This window comes from Plectropomus leopardus, chromosome 18, assembly GCF_026936395.1.
Source record: "Plectropomus leopardus strain MGB_pleo_1.0 chromosome 18, ASM2693639v1, whole genome shotgun sequence".
Classification (NCBI taxonomy): Eukaryota; Metazoa; Chordata; class Actinopteri; order Perciformes; family Serranidae; genus Plectropomus; species Plectropomus leopardus.
In genome coordinates this window covers 18,024,223-18,041,857 of record NC_142193.1, presented here as the reverse complement: position 1 = coordinate 18,041,857, position 17,635 = coordinate 18,024,223, and the positions used below count along the sequence as shown (strand labels likewise).

Genomic DNA, 17,635 nt, shown 5'->3' with positions numbered 1-17,635 from the left:
AAATACTTCTTCCACCACTGCCTGCTTGATACAGTGCATAGAGTTACTAAAATCCATGACTTCTTCAAATATCCGTTAAAGCACAGCATGCTACCTAAAATTGGTGAATTTGTCACAATGGCCAACATGAGCATAAGGTTCTGGGCTAATTAGAAATTTACAGTAAGAGTCCTATAATGTCATACTTCCACCTAAAAACTGCTTTTCACATTAGGTCACAATGCATGTGTACTTTCCTCCTTCTCGAAAGATCTTACAGATCTTTGCTGGGTACCAGCCTCTGCTACTAAAAAAAATTGTACTCTTAATGACCTGACAGTAAGCTCTATGTGACTCATTCATAAGTTTCAAAATTCAGATAATTTCCTTTTTTGATCAAAGGTCATTTCTGTCTCCAAACATTAACTTTAACTTTATACTGAAGACAGACATTGCAATAAACACCCAGACATTTTCCGTTTAGAGAAAAGAAGATGACAAATAACCTTTCAGATTAGAATGCTATTATTATAAGCAACAGTATACTGTAGTCCAATCAGTTTCTACAGTATTCATCAACTGGGAGTTGACAATAACATACACATTATAGCCTACACTGAATACATTCCAACTTGACATACAGACATATTATTATGGGCTTTTTTTAAACAATATGAAACCATCTATACAGTAGTTAATGGAGAGGACGTGAGTAAAATATACATCTACAAAAAATATATTATTTAATCCCATTTGATACAGAGACAGAGGTTAAATTGTTCAGGGCTCAATGACAGTCAGAGGTCTATTTCATGATCAAGTCAACAACACTGAGCATCTGTCATAGTTCTCTAGATATACTCTTAAAACAAAAGGTTAAAAGCAGTCTGTTAAAACGCTGTAGTGCTCCCTATATTAGGATAAACCTAAGGAGTGGTTTAAAAAAATACAATTGCACTCAAAAGGCCAGGCATTGTTGAGTTAAAAACCTGCTCTACCAGTAAAACAGAAACAGTTCTGATGATTTCTGAGCAGTCAGTGCAGTCTGGAGAAAGGTCTGATATGTACATGAGGTCCCCAAAGAGTTTCAACACCTTCTGACATCCAAACAACCCCAGTAAGATGCAGATAAGTAGCCAAGGTAGCCAAAACTACCTGGCCCTGCATCGGCCTGGACTCAGCACACCAGAAGAAAAATGTTAGGCCCCACCAGTTGCGGCAGCGACTCCAGATGAATGACGCCACATAACCGGGCCAAATAAAGTGGCCTGATTCCAGCTGCCAACATTGCCATCACTGGGCTGTTATCAAAATGACATGGCCCCGCATTGGCCCAAAATAGGTCTGCCAGAAGAAATAAGTTGGGTCAAATCCAGGTGCCCAGCTGAATTGACTCAGGAATTGAGCTGAATAAACTGGCTTGATTCTGGCGATGGCCTCTCTGGGCGGTCATCAAAATGACCTGGCCCAGCATCAGCCAAAACTCCAGAAATAAGTTGGGTCGTGTCTGGTTGCCCTACTTGGCTTAGACCTGATATAGGGCCGAGTAACATGGCCCGTTTGTGGCTGGTAGACATTGCCATCAAGGGGCCATTATCAAAAAGACCTGGCCCAGTATCAGCCCAAACTCGGTATGCCGTAAAAAATATGTTGGACTGCATTTGGTTCCCCTACTCGGCTTGGACCCAGAATGGGGCCAAGTAAAATGGCCAAATTCTGGCGGCTGCCATTGCCATCACTAGGCATCATTAAAGGAATGACCTGACCCAGCATCAGCTCAAACTTTGCACACTGAAAGAAATAAGTTGGGGTTGCATCTGGTTGGCTGACTGGCTAAGACTCGGAATGAGTGACGCCCCAGAACCAGGCCAAATAAACTGGCCCAACTCTGGCTGCCGATACTGCTATCTAGCTCTAATATTCTAGTGGTTTTAGCGTCCTCCAGAGAGCCAGTAATGACTTTATAATACATAGATACAGTACATACAGTATATACATAGATAGGTCAGTTTCGGGGCTCCACCCATTGCTGGGCAGAAAGCAGCAACAACCCCATGGAAATGACCAATCAAATCACTTCCTGGTTACAGTTTAATGTCTGAACAACATCTCAGGACCCCACACTTGCCCTTCATATGTCTAAATCCCATAATATAACACTTAAAAATTCAATATTTTTGAAGGCAAAAAAATAAAAGTACTTTAGGAATCAAAAATATCAGAAGACATAAAATAGATCTTCCTTGCTCTAACTTTTGTCTGTCCATAACTGTGATTGTTGACTGACATAAACATATATTTGCATATGCTGAATATATTAATAGACAGACGATCCCCCCACAAACTTGTGCGCGCACACGCACACACACACACACACACACATGCTGTATGCCTGATGATCCCACAGCAGACTATGCCGCCCTGGCTATCAATGGGCTGTTGCAAGGACTGCTGTTATTAACCAGAATCGTGTGTGGAGGGTGTCATAACATATAAAAAAGTTGATTTACATGAGTTTCGATTAATTGAGCTTGTCAGTGTTATGTTGACACTTAGTCAATGGTGCTTGTTTGGGGCCTTCCTACAAAACAGCCTGGGCTCTTTCTTTTGTCTTTTCTTCCTCTTGTCGTTTCATGGCCTGAATCACAGCAATCTCTTTGGCCTCTTTCTTCTGGTTCCTTGCTTCAAATAGCAACCTGAATAAAAACAAGGAATTTGGAAAAAAAGGTCTCAGTGTGATCCACAGCAGCAAACAATAATGTGCTATATATTTAACTTAGAAAAATAGTGGTTCATACAGTGGATATAACATAAAATTAGCTTTTTCTGCCTTTAAGCCTTTTTGGTTTAACTAAGAGCTGACAGGAATTTTGCTGGTATTTTACCTGTTTTTGATGATCCTTTGCACAATGGCATCCGTAGTGAGGCTGTTCCCACTGTCAACAGTACGCAAGATTCCTTTCCTCCTTGGCTCCTGGATGTGAAAAAACAAGCCATATTAATGAAATGTATCATCTCTGCAGATTACAGCGTTAAAAGAAACAACTTTATGTGACAGAATTTGGAGTCTTACAGCATACGGGTCAGAGCCATCCTTGTCGGGATATATTTCTGTCTTCCCATGGCATACAAGATCCACCTGTGGATAAAAAAATGTGCTACTTTATTAATTTCAGTCTCAGAGAATATTACTATCTAACAATGAGAGATAATTGTATTGCCTGTACTTACCTTAAAATGGTCCAGCAAATCTTTTGTGACTGCAAAGGGTGCACCAATCACCACTTCTGACACATACTGTTGGGAAATGTAAAACAACAAAATCAGAAATCAGTCACACACAAAATTAACTGTGGATAAATAGTTGTAATGTACAGTGTTGATGATGGACGAACTTTAGACTGTCTGGAACAGGCCGCCATAATGTCACCTGTTGGTTTGTGGACTACCGTTCTGTGGCCTTGAGTTTAGCCACTGGGCCGTCACCATCTTGGTTTTTTAGAGCTAGAAGTAAATGTACTTGGACGAGAGCGTGGAGCTGGCATGAATAAGCAATGTTACACCTCTCTCCTGACTGACAGGTCACCATGGTGATGACTTGTCAATGACAAGGTAGCCATGCACACCCTAAGGCATACCTAGTTTTATCTTTTAGTCGAAATGGGGCCATAATGTACTAAATGAACCTCATGCTGTATTGAAGAAGACTTCAAACTAGCTTTTGACACAATAAACTCAATAAGAAAATGTTTACTGAGGTAATAAATAGAGTGAGAAATAGGGTCATTTTCTCCTATACATGAATACACCTGGACCTCTTTTTGCAACCAGCGGTGGAGTCGCCCCCTGCTGGCCATTAGAAAGAATGCAGATTTAAAGCACTTCCAAATTAGCTTCACTTTTCAGGCGCAGAGGCTACGTTAACTTCCTTTTTCAACATATTCTCACCTGAGATATCTATGATATCCAATAAATTGGTGTCCCATAAATGACGTGACATACTTAACGTAAATTTACGTACTTACTGAAAGTTACATAGGTTAAGGATTGGTTAAATAAAGTTACTTTGGTTAGGTTTAGAAAAAGAAACATAGTGATAGTGATCATGTACCCTTAAAATAACTCAAAGTTCACTTGGTTTCACTTGGGACACAAACACAAGTCCTAAGGAAAAAGTCCTGTGTTGTTTGACCCATCAGCCACCCCAAGCTGCCTTGTTACATGGAATTTTGGGATTTTTGCTACCTCCTTCTTTACTCCAGTCAGCCTTCCTAACTACATAGGATATGCATGAATTACTGGCTCACAATTATATGGGTTTTATACGCTCTTCATACAGCCTGCTTTCATACAGTCTATGGGAGAACAAAAGGAAGAACCTACTCGACATGCCAGGACGCTGAGGGTTCTCTCATGGACATTCATGATGGGGTAGTTTTTCCCTTTGTAGCGGTTCACCTCCTGAAAATATTATCAAAGAGGATATGTAAACGCTTGACTCAGGGAGGCAGTAAATCTCAAGCAAAAAAAAAAAAAAAATAACAAAAGGAGATTCACCTGATCAAAGTGCAACCCCACTATAATGTATGGCTTTTCTGCAAGCTTATGCACTGCTTCCAGGAAGTCCACATGGCCGATGTCTGGCGGGAGACTAGTCAAGGGTAAATTTCCAAAAAGCTGACTATTTTATATCAACAGGCTCTAAAAGGATACGGAAGAGGTCAAAGGCTCCTGCCACATAGATGATAGTGTCTCCAGGTTGAGGCTCCTGGCCAGAGGCAAACTGGATGATCTTCTGTGAGGTCTGCAGGAACTGAGACACCCCTGTCCAGGGACTGTGGCCCTTCTGACCATGTGACCCCCATAATCCAGAAAAAGGCACAATGAGTACAAACAGTGTAGCAATTAGACGAATGCAAGTCAGTACAGATACAGTATCATCACTGGAGAATGTTGAGCACATGAGACCAGAGCGCTTCACTATTGCCACCTAGTGGTGTAGTGGTGAGTAGCAATGTGCTCGAACTCAAAGATGTCCCACAAATCCTCCGCACATTTATTCAACCTTTGCCAAATTCACAGCATCCCTCTGCCAGTCCTAAATGTTCAAATGTGAAGAGACCCTCTGCTGCTTTCACACTATTTAAATCCCCAGCATGTTGACTCTGAGCTACTTTCCCAATCGAAGGAACAGAAGTGGCATTCACTGTTTTACTGGCAAGGCCTGCAACTTGATTATTAAGTGGGCACACAGTAAAGGCCTTTGTTTAATAATGTTTGACGTCTGGCCCACATAGCTACTTCAACTACTTGAACAACAAAACAGTGAAAGAAGAGCCAAAAAAAATGGTTTTGAAGGGGACCTATTATGCTTTTCTGTACTTTGTATGTTTTAAAATAGTGTTACAGTGTAGTATAATGTAAACATGTAGTAGAAACCTTCAGTACAAGTATGAACCTTAAAAGGAGCATAATAAGTCCCCTTTGAAACCTGAAACAACATCATTTTTTGTGGTGCATTCAAGCATTGTTCAGAAGTATGTACATATCTGATACCTGTGTAAACTGGTTAGATTTCGCTTGAAAACAATGGACACAAGGCAACAAGTAATTTTGCAAAAAAAAAAAAAAAAAAATCTTGCAGAACAATTGCAAGAAATTAGTATATTTCGATTTTTTTAAAGACAAGGGAAATATGTCCAGAAAGTGATAACCATAATTACCATAATTATAGGCCTATACTTAAAATTACATTACAGCATTATTTAAATTTGTTACACACTTTGCTGAGGTCCTTTTCTTGTTTTTGTTTAGTTTTTTACTTTGCTTCTTTTCTTTTGTCTTTCTTTCTTTTTTTCAGTTTTTGCTAATTATCAGATAACTGTCTTCTAACTTTTTATTAATTTCTTATTTAATGCTCATCGCCTTTTCCCCATTTTTGAAAGAAATTAAGCCGATTTGCTCAGGTTTTAAAGGGTTAAACATATGCCAATTAAAAGTTTGTTAACATGCTGAGGATTTGATATAGCTGATGACAAAAGCATTAAAAAAACCATACATTTTTGTTTGGTACCTACCTTTCCAAAGTTGTCTGTGTGCTGCTGATAGTCTGAACTATCCTAAAGAGACGAGAGGCTTGATTTAGGATTGCGCTGTGTACTGAGATTGAGATACAGAGAGAATAAATTTGTACTCACAATGTTGCTATGATGCGCTTTGGTCATCAGTAGCATCCTGCCAACCAGATCTGTGGTTGAAACTCCCTGGGTTCTCTTGCATTCCCTGGAAAAACATAATACACATGTTGACAACTTTAGAAATACATAAATGTCAAAACAACTGTTATTTCTGCATTTCTTAAAAGGAAGCTCACCTGTATCGCCCTGACTTCTTCACCTCTTCATATGTGTCTTTCCCATCCACTGTTAGTGTTATATCATCTGAAACAATCAAAATCAGCCATTTAGCATTATACCTTGAGCTGACGGTTACTTTTTGACTATGAATCTATCTGTGTGTAAAAATAAAGACGTGATTTAGTAACAGAGTGTACCTCCGTGCACACAGAAGTCACAGTTGTACTTGTCGAGGGTCTGGAGGGTGGTGACATATGGCGCACCTTCCACGACCTCATCCACCCATTTTATGGCCCGCACCATCTTGTATCTTTCTGCCTGAGTGAAGACTGGCGGACCCTTGTGCTTTGCAATCTCACCTTGAAAATAAACAAAACCATAATGTTGATACACATAAACACGAGCAGAACAGCGAGACAGAAATCTCCATTTTCATGACAGTCTGATAAGCAGATTTTATCGTCACTGAACAGAGCGTCGCCTTCATCATTAAGATATTGTATCGCTTAAGCAGATGTCTGTGCTAGGCCTGACTATGAAGTCATTCTGGGTTATTATAATGTCAGTATGCCATAGGAGAGGGGACACTATCGCTGAGTTACTGCATGACTGTCATAACAGCCCCTTTAAAGCGTATAGGGCACAGCTGGTGTCCGCCTGGTAATGATGGGACTTAGATCATAAACAGACTACAGGTGCCATGGCTCCCCAGAGCCAGCAGCTCCAGGCTGAATCACGCATGAAGGAAGGAGGAGTATCAGATTAGGGGATGAAAAAAAAGTCATGTACAGATGAGCTAGACCTTAGAGAGAGGGTTTTCATTGAAGATATGGAGTCAGGAGGGAAAATGAGTCAGTGCTTCAGAGCCTTACTATCTGTGTGTACTCCAACGATGAGGTAATCTCCCATGGCCTTGGCCTGCCGCAGCTGGTTGGAGTGGCCATAATGAACCATGTCGTAACTGGGAGGATAGAAAGAGAAGTTACGTAAAAGTTATATTATCATGGCGAGGCACAGGAGCTGAGGTAATGAAAGAATTGTTTTTTAAACTTTTGGTTTGAAAAAGAACGACAGAAGATTTTTTGGATTACAGTAATGAGGTTTGGCAGCCACTCTAAATCACATGGCAAGTGTACGTCTTCTCCAGTACACTATGCCTTGTATTTGTGATGATAGAAAGATATTAAAAAGCATTTGGTGTATAGATCACAACTTGTATAGATTACAACTTTTTGTAATATTGACAAAAAAAAGGAAGATGATCAAAATATTGTGGAATAAATGAAACGCAATAACAACCTGGAATGTAGGAGATCAACAGATTTTTAGCATTTGGCCTAAAACTTATAAAAGTACCCATATGATAATTTAAAGGAGCAGTGCATACGATTTAGTGGCATCTAGCCGTGAGAAATGCAGATTACAACCAACTGAAACTTCTCCCGTTTGCCAAATATAAACTCCCGATTAAGATTCCTCCAGTTTTTATTGCAGAGGTTTTTACCAGTAGCCAAATTATCTGCAGAAGTCTCCTCATCTCCAAAACAGAACAGGTGATAAAACCTGTAAAAACACTGCAATAAAACACTTTCATAATAAAAATCAGTGTTTTGGGGCACTCTGTAGCTCACCTTGTAGAGCAGGCGGCCTGTGTTCAAAGGCTATGTCCTTGCTGCGGCGACCATAGGTTCAATTCCTTTCTCTCCCTCTTTCACACTATAGCTTTCCTACCAAATAAATAAAATCTTTTTAAAAAATCTTAAAAGTAAAAAAAAAAAGTGTAAAAACACTTAATAAAGCAGTTTGCCCCGGACAAGAACCCCCACTCTACGTAGATATAAATGGCTCATAATAAGGTAATGAAAACATGACAATTCTAATTTTCAGGTGATTTTACATAAAAGAAAACATTATATTATATTCCATTTCATCTGGACCTTGACCTTATTAAGATTTACAGTGTATCAACCCACCAAACATACTCATCGTATGATCTGCTAGATATCTGATCAAAGTCTCAACAAATAAAAAAAGTCAACAGCATAGTCAGTGTGTTTTTCCCTCCCACTTCACACCACCCTGGCTCTGATACCATCTGTAGATAATTAGATTAGCACAGATTGGAGTCTGAGATTGTAACGTGGTAATCTAGCATAGTAATAGAGAACAGATGGGTATTAGCCTTCCATCACTGTTGCTACAGCCAACAGCTGACATCAGTCTGATCCTTTTTCTTCCTGCTCTACTTGGACGGAGATATTGACTTCTGCACAAAAAAAGAGAAGAATGTGACTGGTGAAAGCGACTGCAGGTGTCACTGAGGATGCATTGAGTTTATTGAAGTCTAATCACAGAATATGAGGTTACATTACCATTAGAAAAAGCCTGTGAACACTCCTGATACTATTACTGCTCAGGGAAAAAAGTTAGAAGTTGTCTCATGTTACAAATGTCTCTGTATTTGCTTGATGACTCACTGTCTTCTTAAAAAGCTGAGTTTAAAGTGAGAAAAAGACGAGTTGCTACCACAGTTTTACAGGTTCTGGATTACGGTGATCTGTTGATATAAATGTATCTGCATATTGCTTGTTCATGTTAGATGCTGCATATCATCGTGCAACTGAGATTTGCACAAACTGCAAAGCTCTCACTCATCACTATGTGCTTTTTTCCAGGGCTGGTTGGCCATCTTTGACCTTTCGAAGGCCCAGTCACTGGTACTTTTTAATTATTTAAAGCATTAATGGGTAAACTTCCTTCAAACATTTACAATTTGATTGAACAAAGAAATGACTGTAGCAATAGTCTGAGATATCAAGATTTAGTCTCGTCTGTTTCCAGTGCACGGACTGAGCTGTGAAAGAAAGCTTTTATGTGCTTTGCTCCCCTCACTTGGAAAACCCCTCAAAAAGAAACTAAGAGAACTGGTCCCTCTGCTTGATTTTAAAGTTCTCATACAATATTTCAGGGTATTTTTGTGATGACGATTTTCTTGGTGATATGACAAAATACTTAAAAATATAAAAATACTGTATTTTAGATTATAAGAACAACTATAACACAAGATGTACGATATTATTTAACAACCGCAACAAAATAAGTCTCATAGTTTTTAGCATAAATGTAACAGTTTGCCTTCAAATATCCAGACAGAACTAAACAAAGATAAAGTCTAATTTCTTTAGTTTTACAACAACAACCAGAAGCAGTTTTGCTCTCAGCCATACTTTTTGTTGCTGTACTTATCGGTAAGATGACATTATGTTAACAACTAAAAATATTGCCATTATCGGGATATGAATGTTTCACATTAAAAATCAAACCAGTAGTATTGTAAATGATATGATATGGCATGCCTCTAATGGTGTGTAGGTATTATTTATGTTTATTGTATATTTTTTATGTTTTTTTACTGTGGCTGTTGTTGGTAACTTTTCTCATGCTGTTGTCTGGCCAAGAGTCCCTTGAAAGGGGATCATTGATCTCAACTAGACTTACCTGGGTTCAATAAAAAAAATAATTAAATAAAAAAAGCAATTCTGTGACAGCAATTAACTCCCCAAAGAGAGAGAGAGAAAAAATATAAAAATTGGCATATGTGTACTCTTTAGTATATCAAATTGCACGCAAGCTCTCTCAGGAGTCAGGAGTAAAACAGCTCTATGAATAGCATCCTCAAAAAATCAATAAGAAAACAGACGCCAGAAGTACAGTATGCACATAGGCACAAGAGCAACAGAATCCCGTGCTGTTTTCAGCCCCGGGCTATGCTAATGAAAGACAGCATCTGTGCCTTGCTGCTGTGTCACTATACACAGCCTGACTGCAAACAGCCTGGACTGCACTTGAGTGGATTTGTAACACAAAAACAACTATTGCAAGACTCTGGGGCTTGTCTACGTGATTCAGATACATCCTCAGCAAAATGCACACGGCTTGTTGTCGAGGAGGCAGGATTTTCTGCGTCTTGTGCTGTCAATCTGTTGAAATGGGATCCACGTGCTCGGGCTCTGAGGTGATAGAGCAGGGCCATAAGAATGCAGTGAAAGGGTGTGTGTGTGTGTGTGTGTGTGTGTGGTGGGGTGGGGGGGCATTTGGAGGTGAATGAATAGGGAAGAAAACTTGGAGACCTAGACAGAGTTACATAAGAGCAGGAGGCTGCTTTTTTGGGGGTGTTACACTAGCTGGGTGCCCAACATGTGTTACCGTATTCCTGTTGTATTTTTTAGCAGGGATGGATCATGACCGTGAGATGGTGAAATATTAATAAGTGGAGCCTGTTAGCGGACACCCGAACAGCACCTATGCTTCTTGAGAGCAAAGCAACAGAAAACAATGGGACACGTGTCGGATTTAAGGGAGTACAAACTTAAAGTCTTGACATTCTGGTGATGTTTGAGTTGAATTAAAAGTGAAAATACCAACAAAGATGGTGCTGATGTTGTACAACAAGGTCTTTCATTCTCAGGACACCAATATGACTACTTTTATATTACTTCTTAAAAAATATCTTTATAGACTTTATACATTTTATGTAATTTCGCCTTTACATCAATCTTTTAAAATGTATCTAACCAATTGTATTTATGTTTTATTTCTTTTATATGTGGTTTTATTTAATTTATTGGGGTTTTTTTTGGTCTATTTGTTAGTATTATTCTATATTGACATTTTACGTCTTGCATGCATTTGTCTTGTTTTATTTTAAGTTTTTTATTCTATCCTAACTTTCTGTTTGTCTCTGTTTTTACTATTTGTCAAAACACATTGTAAACTCTGTTTTTAAAGGTCCTATATAAATAATAATAATAATAATAATAATAATAATAATAATAATAATAATAATAATAATAACAATAATAATAGTAATAAACTCATATAAGGAATAAATACGACACACTGTTACATTGCGGAGGCTTTAAATAGCACATTTACATGCCTGTTTGGACACACTACCTCAGCAGAAACACAGTGGACTTTACACTCCTCCTTGATGATGCTTCACTGACAACTGATCTTTAACCCCATCACCTCTTTTCATTGTGACAAATAAGCATCTTTGTACAGAGAGGAGGGGGCAGGGTCAACAAAAGAAGTGACTGTGCTCTTTCCTTGGAATTTTCCTCTCATACCGCTGACAACGCTGAATGTCAGTAAGAGTGCGGTGGCGTCCAGTAGGGCTTCAAGGGAAACAATGCGCTCAGTGACGGGTACGGCTGCACAGGCAACAGCGGCCGTACCCGTCTCTGAGCGCATTAGAGGTTAGAGGGGGTTAATGGCATGAGCTCTGTTGACATTGGCTCTCTTTGCATGCTCACCCCACCGGTTAATATTCTGGCATCCCAAATATTCTGCAACATTCCATCAAACCGAGGACAGGCAGCCACACCTAAATGGCAGGAATTTTACCAGAGAAAGCCACCGTAATCCTGGCCTTCATACAGATATTCAAAACATTTATTTTTCTGCTGCACACTCTGTCCACCAATGCTTGGTGTTTCTCTCAGAGGAGGCATCTTAAAGGGTCCCTTCATGGGCTGCAACTAATGGTTATTTTCATTATTGATTAATAAATTTGCTTAAAAATTAAAGATAATTGTGAAAAATGCTTGTTATAAAAAACAAAAAGCTAATGGTGACATATTCAAATAGCCTGTTTTGGTCAAAAATTTGGAAGATATTCAATTAGCTGTCACATAGGCAACGAAAACTATCACATCACCTCATATATAAGGAGCTGAAAACAGTGAATATTGGAATTTTTGCTTCAAAAATGTCAATCAATTATTTGTCTAAATAGTTGGGAATCCCTTTTCTGTCAATTGAATAATCAACAAATCAGTTTGCCTGCATTTTTAAGAAACATAGAGCTGAAGATTCTATTGCAAACTCATAATTTGTACAGTTTTCAATATTTTCTGCAGAAATTAGCTTTCAAAAAAATGTATAGACCAAAGTGTGGACAGTGACTCCGGAAACAGGTTGTTGTTGAGGTTTTTTTGTTGTTTTTTTCCCCAAATGCCAGGTGTACAACAAAATGCCATTCACATCCATTGTTTTAGGGTTGCAGCAAAATCATCAGAATCACAATACTAAAAGACTACAAAACAACATTTTCTGTTTTTTAGTGAAAATAACCCTTTACATGTCACTAAGGTGCAAAACTGATTTTTCTGTCCACCTGCCAAATAACTCGTAAATGTTCAAAATCTAACAGCCACTCAATAGATGACCATTGTATTTTTTGAATGGTGAGTGAGGCAAATCTACCAGCCACTTGCATATTTTACCAGCATTTGGCTAAGCGATGGTGCTAATTTTGTACCCTGAATGTCACTATGTGATCCATAGCTAGTTAACACTTTGTCATGTAAAATTAAGATTTCGACATCGGCCAAATTCTTGGTTTTCCATGATGCTCTGTTAACCAGACAGCAGCACAGATGTATTCTCTATCTGATTCGAGTCCTCCTGAGAGTGCCAAGGTGAGGTGATTGGAATGGTAGTGCACTGACTGAGCACCATACGTTCATCTGACATGACACTAAAACCTTTAACTCTACCTAGTCCAGTTCATGAAACCTGCTCAGTGAGTTCAGCATCATTAGGCTCGTCTGTCACATGAAGAAGAGTGGCCAACAATAACGTCTTACTGCCTGTCATGTTAACAGGAACAGAGTGAACAAAGCTCATCTTTGCTTTTGACCTTTGTTGTACATGTTTCGCCAATTGATGTGAACACAAGTGCTAATTTGCCTGGTTAGCCTTGCCCTTCCCACAGCTGTGTGTTCACATTAATCACCTGTATTGCATTATAAGACGCGCCTGGTGCTGCGTGACCGCCTTGCTCAACTCCTGATATAATTGTTTTTTATTCCATTACACCGTGCTGAAAGGAGACACCTTGTTTGTACAGGTGTCATTATGGCATCATGAAAATAATCCCATGAAAAGTTATACCAAGCGTGTTCAGAGTGGCCTTTTAAAAAGTGCCTCCTGAAGATCATTTAAATATCCTTAAATATCAGATTTGGTCCTCGAACATCTTTGTGGCAGTGTATGACCTTCTTGGTTATGTATGGATTTTATGTAGGCCTATATATGCATTACATAGGCTTTTATACCCGTATATTAGTTAAGTCTGATTTTGCTGTCAATAACAAAGTTTGTAGTGCAACATTTAGTGACCAAATCCAATGATTTTTAAAAGAATATTTGTAAACCTTGACATAAATTTACACATTTAGCCTGTGCCTTGCTCACAGGTTTGAGGAAAAAAAGTGATACAGCAACATATTGTACAATATAACAATATTGTATCAATACATCGTTTTTATTATAAATATTATTAATGTTGCAAATACAAAACTTTTGGTAGTATCGTGATAATGTCTTGTCATGGGGCTTTTGGTGATTCCCACCACTACTCTTGCATGACAATGGCATCTTAATTCTAATAGGCTGTCAACTGTGTAAAAAAATGTTGTTGCCTCTGACTCTAATAAAGCTCTGCATTAACCCTTTGAACAATTTAGTGACATCACTTTTCTTGTGCTGCATTCAGACACATTTCAATAAGTATTTGAACCTTTGAACCAACCAAATTGGTACAATTTCTTTCAAAAACATTGGAAAAAAGGCAATAAGAAACAAGCAAAAAATAAGCACAAATATCCTGCAAATATCAAGAAATTAGTAGATTTAGAATTATCTCTAAAAAGCTAGGGAAATACATCTTGGGGAAAGGGGAAAAAAATATCAAAAATATGTTACAGAATTAATATTATTTAAATGACTTTTTTGAAGTCATTTCCTTGTTTGATATTTGCGTTACTTTTTTGTAGTGCTTTTTCATTATTATTTCAAAAATAATTTTCAGGTCATTTTGTTATATTTTTACTAAGTTCTTGCTTATTTTCTTTCTTTTTTTGTTGCTCATTGCCTTCTTCGCATGTTTTTGACAGAAACCAAGCCAACCGGTTCGAGTTTTAAAGGGTTAAGTGCAGTCGGTACTATGCATTACTACAGAGTATACCTGAGCTGGTCATTTTTAGGAGGCTCCCTCTGGATGACAGTGAGTTACGATAAATTGCAGCAGAAAAGATCAATATATTAATCTGTCCTGGTGGTATTATGTAATAATGTGTCTACTGATGAGGAAAATTGAGAATAGGATGTCCCAGCAACAAGGTAGAGTAAAAGTAAAGTAATCCTGAATTACAATAGCCATGTGTCTGCCCATTGAAGCTCGCATAGCAGAATATATAAAAGATAATATTCAATTAAAAGTTTCCTGATATCTCTGCAGGATGAAGCAGCAGTCCTGGGAGCTGTGTCACCTGCAGCAGGCCTGTCCGGTGGTAGATGTCAGACACCGTGATACATTCATTCATTCGTGCTCGATGCAAACGATAAGAACAATGCTGCATCTTGTCGACACCATCAATCACCCAGTAAATTACTCACCAGCCATCACACCACACCCGGATTCTTCGCCTCCTCTTCTCGGGACTGCATGCTGCAGCGCCGGGGGTCGTCCCTGCGTCTTTCCCGGCTGCCGTGTTGACTTGGTGGTGGTGGTGTCCGTTCTTGATCATGTTGAAGCTGCTGAGTGATGAACACTTAAAATGCAACAGAGCGACTCCTTCCAGGTGAGATGGTGAACTGTGGCAGTTGGGCGCCCCGTTTCAGTGCAGGACAGCCGGTTTGTGTGTCAGCAGCAGCAGCGGCAGCTCCAGCAGCAGCAGTAGCGCGATGCGCAAACGCCTCCTCTATGGTGCGACGCAACGACGCACGACCTATGCGCACGACGCGTTACGTCAAGCTTGCCAAAGAAAGCAGATAAGCCAAGAAGGAAAGCAAGCGCTGTTCATAAAACTCATTGCAACGCATATCACAGTGCTTGGTTTTATTTTGAAAAGACCGAACATGAAGATGTGAGTTTATCTCGGCGCACTTGATTCAGGTTGGATCGTACGATGAAGTGCCGGTGCACGCAGCCGACATGTTGTTACATAATAGCGGCGTTTTCCACTGTCATGTGACAAGATCTGGATTCCCACAGAAACAGCAGGCTTTCTGCCAGAGATGTCTTTGATGAAGTGCCAGTTTGGGGTCTGTACGTTCAGTTCCACAAGTTATTCCTGTAAAACACCAACCACAATAGAGATAATTTCCTTTGTCTTTAAAATATATATAACATGCTCAGCAAAATAATCAAAAATAATGAATAGCCCACTGGAGATATTCTTGTTTGTGTTTTGGGGTAAAGTATCAACAATAATAATATATTGTAATATGAAAATGAAGATCAAATAATGAAATGAAATAAGTTATAGCTTCAATACATACAAATTGTAACTGTATCGAGTAATATGTACAGGATAACTGAGCAACGTTGCATTAAATCATCTGAAGATTTAGCATGTATAAAAATCATATTAAAATGTTATTGTAAATTTATGGTGACCTCAGAGATCACAACCAAGAAGAAAATACCTCTACACTATCTTTTTTTTTAATGCATTTAAAATCAATTATAATTATTGGTATTATTTTATGTTTTAATTTTTGTATTTGTCCCTTAATCCCTCTAATTTGCTGTAGTTGTGTTTTTATAATGTTGGAATAAACTAGCCTAAAACAAAGCAACAAAAAACAAACAAGTTATAGATTAAATAAATACAAACTGAAATACAAACAAAATACAAGAAATACAAACACTTCTATCATCAAAACATATTGACCCACTAGCAAAGTTACATTATACCATCTGATTAATTTAGCGTAGAGAAATTATTTTAAAGTATTATTGCAAATTTGTTGTATTGTTTCTCTACAAAAAGTTCCCTTTTGTATGTGTGCATGTATGCCTTGACTTTGCATTGTTACAATAATAATAATAATAATAATAATAATAATAATAATAATAATAGTAATGCGGCTTGGTTTAGGTCAATTAAACAAATGTAGGCTACATAATGAATAAAACAAAAACAAGACTAAATTAAGTGCGAACAGGCTTAGCCAATACATCATGATGTATATGAATATATAAATGAATAAATACATACATACATACATACATAATACCAGTATGCAAACCAACAGCCTTGCAGTAAATCCTTAACAAGATTGTAATGTTCAAATTTTGTTGACACCCTTATCAGTATTGACTGTGTTCATTCCACAAAGATAATTTAGTGGTGTGTGCAATTGTCCAGTATAACATCAGCATGCATACTCTGACAAAACTGAGTTGAATGAATGGCTAACTCACACAGTGTCTACAAAATCTGAATGCACAAACAAGTACTATGTTGCTGTTATTAGTTTGCATTTGCACGTGTTTCTATTATAGCGTGTATAAAGTAAGGGGACACTTAAAACCGACCCACCCTTTGCTATAATAACAGTACAGTGTGTCACTCTGGGGACATATTTTTTCATAGTTTTCAACCTTTAACAAGAGGGAAAACAAAGATGTGCACTGTAGGGGGAAATCCTTCTGTTGAGGCTGTGTGGCGTCATCTTGTAGAAAAACCCTGTTAAATAGCTACATACAGTCTTTACACAGAGGTGCCAGCAGAGGGAAACCCAGACCCACATATTGCAAATAAACTGAGGAAAGATTCACTCCTCACAACATCCTGGTTATCTGTTGTCTCACTAGTTGTCTGGAGTCTTTCGTTTGGCTCTTACCTTGTAGGTTTTTCTAAATGATGGGACGGCACTCACCAAATAATCATGGTGTTTGATATTAGGATGAGAATACCTCATATGCACCATCACAACAGCTTTGTGTGATTCAAATAACTGCTGATGTGAACAGGGAGAAACACACCTCTCACCCAGCGTGGCATCTCTTATAAACAGGCATGTCCTCTGCCATGGTGACATTTGCAGAGCGGAGCCCCATGCCAAGCTTTGGCAGGGCAGACATGCTAAATGAATGGCCTTGCTGATGGGGATGGCAACATTATTTGTACAGCGGGGCTGTGGTCTGAGAACTGGGGCAGGCACCTGCTGCAGAAGTGGGTGAAGATGAAGAATGCTGTCCTAGATTGCCCACCAGCTCACCTTAACCCAACCCGCCAAATTAATCAACTCTTCAGAGGCCATCCGGTTGTCTGGGGCAGGCATCCAGAGAAAGAGAAGCCTGTTTTAAGGCACAGGTCACACAGACCTGTAGGAGTCTCTTCAATTTAAGAGAAGGGAGGAACAATACCACTCTGCAACAGTGCACAGGCACCGGGGTTATTCTTACCCCGAAGGATGGAATGGTAAGATGTGGCTCGCCT

At 38.8% G+C, this 17,635-nt stretch overlaps 1 protein-coding gene across 3 annotated transcripts; it reads right to left on the bottom strand.

The window, feature by feature from the left end:
* Nucleotides 1-486: 486 nt before the first annotated feature.
* LOC121956772 (ethanolamine-phosphate cytidylyltransferase-like) lies at nucleotides 487-15,114 on the bottom strand. 3 transcript variants are annotated; one of them, XM_088091162.1, is made up of 14 exons: nucleotides 14,802-14,940; nucleotides 7,967-8,062; nucleotides 7,208-7,296; nucleotides 6,533-6,694; nucleotides 6,353-6,419; nucleotides 6,177-6,261; nucleotides 6,058-6,098; nucleotides 4,693-4,841; nucleotides 4,537-4,619; nucleotides 4,363-4,440; nucleotides 3,211-3,276; nucleotides 3,053-3,118; nucleotides 2,865-2,953; nucleotides 487-2,675 (listed from the first exon to the last, which is right to left on the bottom strand). In XM_088091162.1, exons 3-14 carry the CDS (start codon nucleotides 7,287-7,289, stop codon nucleotides 2,561-2,563), a joined length of 1,083 nt encoding a protein of 360 aa, XP_087947288.1. In that variant the 5' UTR covers nucleotides 7,290-7,296; nucleotides 7,967-8,062; nucleotides 14,802-14,940; the 3' UTR covers nucleotides 487-2,560. The 3 variants fall into 3 exon arrangements, with proteins under 3 accessions (XP_087947288.1, XP_087947287.1, XP_042361084.1); XM_088091161.1 differs by lacking the exon at nucleotides 7,967-8,062 and having other exon boundaries at nucleotides 14,802-15,114; XM_042505150.2 differs by lacking the exon at nucleotides 7,967-8,062 and having other exon boundaries at nucleotides 4,693-4,825; nucleotides 6,057-6,098; nucleotides 14,802-15,113.
* Between the last annotated feature and the right edge of the window lie 2,521 nt (nucleotides 15,115-17,635).

Bases quoted from the DNA above. Each gene is read 5' to 3' on its own strand.
- LOC121956772 (XM_088091161.1), bottom strand. From the start codon at position 14,932: ATGATCAAGAACGGACACCACCACCACCAAGTCAACACGGCAGCCGGG. The intron at 6,099-6,176 runs GTGAGTACAAAT...TCGTCTCTTTAG, and splicing joins AAGCGCATCATAGCAACATT to GATAGTTCAGACTATCAGCA. The intron at 2,954-3,052 runs GTAAGACTCCAA...TTTCACATCCAG, and splicing joins ATGGCTCTGACCCGTATGCT to GAGCCAAGGAGGAAAGGAAT.